The sequence below is a fragment of the Notolepis coatsorum genome (assembly GCF_963971535.1).
Source record: "Notolepis coatsorum genome assembly, chromosome: 3".
In the NCBI taxonomy this organism is placed as follows: Eukaryota; Metazoa; Chordata; class Actinopteri; order Aulopiformes; family Paralepididae; genus Notolepis; species Notolepis coatsorum.
Window position 1 is genome coordinate 11,078,999 of NC_140167.1, and position 5,635 is coordinate 11,084,633.

General features: G+C 46.6%; 1 protein-coding gene across 8 annotated transcripts in view; it reads left to right on the top strand.

Annotated features, from left to right (window-relative positions):
* Positions 1 to 922: 922 nt before the first annotated feature.
* Positions 923 to 5,635, top strand: part of trim9 (tripartite motif containing 9) — a gene marked incomplete at both ends in the record, with an annotated part of 103,092 nt that continues 98,379 nt past the window's right edge. For all 8 annotated transcript variants that reach the window (XM_084310575.1, XM_084310574.1, XM_084310577.1 and 5 more), the window contains one exon: positions 923 to 1,795. In XM_084310575.1, the coding sequence (XP_084166701.1) occupies positions 923 to 1,795 (873 nt within the window). The remainder of the gene's footprint in view (positions 1,796 to 5,635) is intronic.

Sequence of the window (5,635 nt, forward strand, 5' to 3'; positions counted from 1 at the left end):
GCTGTAACTGTGATGTGTCTATGATGGCCTACGTGTGACTGTAATTAGGCCTATACATAATAACAATTAACAACAACTAACCTAATTAAAGGTGCTATATAGATAACATTCAGCCACTAGATGTCGCACTAGAGCACCAGCATCTCATTTATCCAATCAGGTACATTCCACATGGGGGTACATGCACACAACATGTAAACAACAACATTCACTTTGGACCCGCAAAAAGATTTGAAATGACAAATGAATTAATCAATTTTTTTTTCTGTGGGAAAAGCTAAACTTTTATTCCACACCTTTCTAAGTGCTCTGTGTGGATGTATTATTATTAAAAAGAAAAAGAAAAAGATTACTCTACATAAAATGTTTATCTATAGCACCTTTAATATAGGTCAGTCCAAACCCACAGCTTATGGGATGTCAATATCTATATGGTGATAGATGTTATATGATGACAATAAGAAGTTACCCTCTCGTATAGGTTTCCAGTTATTCTACTGTGAGTTCATGACTAATTCAGCTCATATTTCCTCTTATATCCAATTAATAGCAAGGTGCTGCTATATCTCTGAGAATCTCATCCATGGGGACCAACAGCACTGACTGACAGTTGCATTAGCCAATGGTTGACGCGGGTTCTCCGGTATTTGCAACACCGGTCGCCTATTGGTCGAGAGTGCGTCGCTCTGGTTAGTCTGCCTAGTGCTACTGCCTGCCTCGTCAAGGTTGCGCTCGCATTCGCGGTGGGACGCGGCCGGAGAGAGCTGTGATTACGCGCACGGCACACACACACACACGCACACACGCAAACAAACAAACAACAACATTCACAGCTGGCTGCAGCGACTCCCCCACTGTTTATTTTGACAACAAGTGAGGCATCTCACACATGCAGCACCGAGGAGGAGAGACAACCACCACCATGGATGAAATGGAGGAAGAATTGAAGTGCCCTGTTTGTGGCTCTTTTTACCGGGAGCCCATCATACTGCCGTGCACCCATAACATTTGCCTGGCTTGTGCCCGGAACATCCTCGTCCAGACCCCCGACGCGGAGTCTCCGCAGAGCAGCCGAGCCTCCGGCTCAGGAGTATCCGATTATGATTACCTGGACCTGGATAAGATGAGTTTGTACAGCGAGGCGGACAGTGGATACGGGTCGTACGGAGGCTTCGTCAGCTCTCCGACCACCCCGTGCCAAAAGTCACCCAACGGGGTGCGGGTTTTCCCCCCGGCTACCACCACCGTCCCCCAGCCTCCCCCTCCTCCGCAGCTGCACCACTTGCTCCATCATCACCCCCTCGGCGGAGGCTCCCTGCCGCCTCCCATCATCCCCCGGAACTCGTGCATCACCTGCCCGCAGTGCCACCGCAGCCTCATCCTGGACGAGCGGGGTCTGCGCGGCTTCGCCAAGAACCGGGTGCTGGAGGGGGTGGTCGACCGGTACCAGCAGGGCAAGGCGGCCGCGCTCAAGTGCCAGCTGTGCGAGCGGAGTCCGAAGGAGGCCACCGTGATGTGCGAGCAGTGCGACGTGTTCTACTGCGACCCGTGCCGCCTGCGGTGCCACCCGCCCCGCGGGCCCCTCGCCAAACACCGGCTGGTGCCCCCGGCGCAGGGGCGCATCAGCCGCCGCGCGAGTCCCCGGAAGATATCCACCTGCACGGAACACGAGCTGGAGAACCTGAGCATGTACTGCGTGCAGTGCAAGATGCCGGTGTGTTACCAGTGTCTGGAGGAGGGCAAGCACGGCACGCACGAGGTCAAGGCGCTCGGCGCGATGTGGAAACTGCACAAGGTACGTGCGTAAAATGTAAAAAAGAAAAAAGAAAAAAACGGTAAATGTCTGGCATCAACATGGTTTCCAAATACTGTCAAATTACAATCAAATACATTTACAGATTACAACCTTTATTTTTATGGTTAATATTTTGATAAAAGGTCATTTACTGTATTTTTATGGTATTTACACTTATAAAGTAGAAAATCAAAAGTAATCTATTAAATAATACAGTGAATTTCCTGTGAAAAAACATTAATTTTTTACAGTGTAGAAATGCAAGCTGTCTACCCACTACACAGCAATGTTCCAGTCAAATAGTAACCAAAAAGTTATTAATTGTAATGCATAATATAACTGATATAGGGCATACAGACCCTCCTCTGCACCTTTAGTACACTGGCCTACTTGCTCATAATGCGTATACTCAGAGTTAATTATATTGTTATATTGTTTACACTGCCTATTTTCACTTTCTACTGCACTATAGTTGTATTACCATGTATTATGACTTTATTACCCTGCCCATACCTTTACCCCCCCTCCCCCCTCCCCCATGCTATATGATGCCTGAATTCCCCCAAGGGGATCAATAAGGGAATATCTTAGTTATCTTATCGTATTTTATATATTATATATATCATCCAACGTGATAGAAAACAAGCCCCTCAGATCGTGTGTACGGTTGTAATCAACCGCGCTATGAAACACATCCAGTTGTTGACGTCTTGGGTTTTTGGAAATGCCTCTTTCTGCCACTCTCTGGGTTTACTTGAAGGCTTTATAGCGCACGCGCACACACGCACACACACACACACACACACGGTCACACACACACACACACACACACACACACACACAGTCTCTCTCACACACACACACACACACACACACACACACACACACACACACGGTCACACACACACACACACACACACACACAGGGACAGGGACACACACACAGTCACACACGCACACACACACACACACACACACACACACACACACACACACACACGCACACAAAGCAAAGAAATCGTCCACTCTTGCTATTATAGTTCAGAATTACAATACATACTATAGTGGACGGGGCGGAGAAAAGAAACGCGAGCGCTGGGGCGCTGGGGCTCCCGGTGCCTCTCGTGCGTAAAGCGGTCACACGGGAGCGCGTCTTGTTGTCCACGGGAGCTGCTGCTGCTCGTTGAAATTCACTTCACGGGAGGAGAACCAGCAGCAACCCGCCGTTACCAAGAGAACCCTGCAGCGACGCAGCGAGTTACGTGATGATGTTGTACTCCTAGGGTCTACTTCGAGTGTCTCTAATGATACAATTGGCAATCTTTTCTGATACTTGAGCAATTTGTATCAACATCTATTTTCTTTTCTCGTGATAACCGTTTCACCCATAATGATTTCCTCCTCCCATAACAATTCACATCTTAGTAAGCAGGCATGTACAGATAGGGTCCTCTCAGAATGTGTTGAAGATAGATTTTCATTCATTATTATTCATTTTCATTTAAGTTACCATTATCAACTCCATTTAAAATGGGGCAGAATCTCAATAAAAAAGAAAAACAGGTACCCAAAAATGGCACCGCCCCTTTAAAAAATGTAGGTCCCTTTAGGACTCTCCTTTTGTTTCTTGAGACCCTGCCCCCCCCCCCCCCCCTAAAATGCCTCTATCTTTATGATTATCAGCTGTTTATAGTATTCTCATGACGTGTCATGCATTTCCTATACCAATATAGTGGTGCAATGCCATAAACACAGAAGGCCACGGAAATCATCACCTGTCATCATTTGATTTGATTACAACCACCTGTTGTTTGCCTATATACCAAGATGTCTGCGATGGGGATGTAATGGAATACTGTGGATTTAATTTGGCAGCGTTTAACTGTTTTTTGTGAGGTTCGTGGTGGCCATTACAGCCCATGTTGTAGCCTATTGTTATAGTTCGAATCTATATTGTTCTAGTTGTTGTGTATTGTTCTAGTTACTGTCTCAGCGAGTGACTGCTGTTGTTTACCCCACTCACCCCACTCAATACGGCAAGAAGACTCAAGTACGTGCTAATTACTACAAGGGGGATTGTAATATAGAGTGCTATACAGCTCAAATTGACAATGTTTAAAGGAACACTCCCAACATTATGGGAAATGCGCGTATACCGTCTTCTCCAGAGTCAGACAAGAAGATAGATACCAATTTCCTCCTCTGTACATTCTGTAGAAAGCTATCCGGCTGCAAGCTATCCTAGCCTAGCTGAGCATAAATCAATGGAAGTGGATATGGACTGCTAGCCTAGCTTAGAATAGAATAGAATCTTTATTGTCATTGTTGGTACAACGGAATTAAGTTTGGAGCATCACCACTGGCATACAAGCATACTGAATATAGCATGTGCAAAATAATAATGTCAATAATAATAATATAGTATCAATGTCCTCAATAATAATAACATACCATCAATGTCCCAAGTGCAATAGTGCTAGTGCAAATAAATAAAAATGTCAGTGAAAGTCCAGTTGAGTTAATGGATGGAGGGGATGGAGGGGAGTTAAAACTCCGGGATAGGTGTTTTTGGCCAACAGCTAAGCTAGCTGGCCTGTATCCACTTCCATTCATTTGTGCTAAGCTAGGCTAGCTTGCAGCCGGATAGCTTTCTACTGAACGCACAGAGAGGAAATCGGTATCTATCTTCTTGTCCGACGCATTTCCCATAACGTTGGAGTGGTAATGTTAAAAGAACACGCCAAACATTTGGGGAAATTAGCTTATCGTCTTCTCCAGAGAGAGACAAGAAGATGGATACCAGTCTCTGTGCGTTCAGTAGAAAGCTATCTGGCTGCACGTTAGCCTAGCTTAGCACAATGAATGGAAGCGGACAGTGACGGGTAGCCTAGGCATTGTCCAACTAACACCTCTCCCGAAGGCTACCCATCACTGTCCGCTTCCATTCATTGTGCTAAGCTAGGCTAACATGCAGCCGGATAGCTTCCTACTGAACGCACAGCGAGGAAACCGGTATCTATCTTCTCGTCTCTCTCTGGAGAAGACGGTACGCTAATGTCCCCAAAATGTTGGCGTGTTCCTTTAAGTGTTTACCCCCCGCCCTATCCCCCACTCAATACGTCAAGAATCAAGTAAGTGCCAATTACCACAAGTGAGATTGTAATATCGAAGTCCTATACACAGCACAAATTGGCAACATTTTTAACGTGTAATTGGCACAGCTGACCGTTTACTATCCCACCGCATTCCATTACAGAAGCTTCCTATACGTTTGCCCCTCCCTCCCATCCCCTCCTCTGCTATGGCAGCTCACAGGCAGCCGGCGCCCCTGAGATCCGCGGCAGCCGCGTGGCTAATACCGGCGGCATGCTTTAAATATGACCCAGCGGTGTGGTATGCTTTAATTTGACCCAGAGGCAGTGTGGTATGCTTTAATTTGACCCAGCGGCAGTGTGCGGCACAGATGTAAGATGCTCTGACCAGTCTGGGGTCTATTCTGGAAGCCGCGGCTGTTTTTTGGCAGGAAGCCGTTACATTTCCAGAGTGTTATGGGCTGCCTCCCCCCTCCCCCTCCCCCGTTCAGTCCATTGGTTGATTTATTGGTCGTTAGTGTCTCGGCCGACTATTTGGCGGTTGTTTATGTTGTCGAGTTATATCCTGAAAGATAATGAACACATCTCTGCCATCACAATAATAACACAGGTGACACAAGCAAGCGCGGGATCTAGTGAAGTCAGTAGGAGTCAAATGATTTTTTTAACCCTTTCTCTCCATGAGGGGGGGGGGGGGTCTCTCATTGAACTGCCCATCTAAGGTTTCTTCCCTTTTCTTTCCTATTAA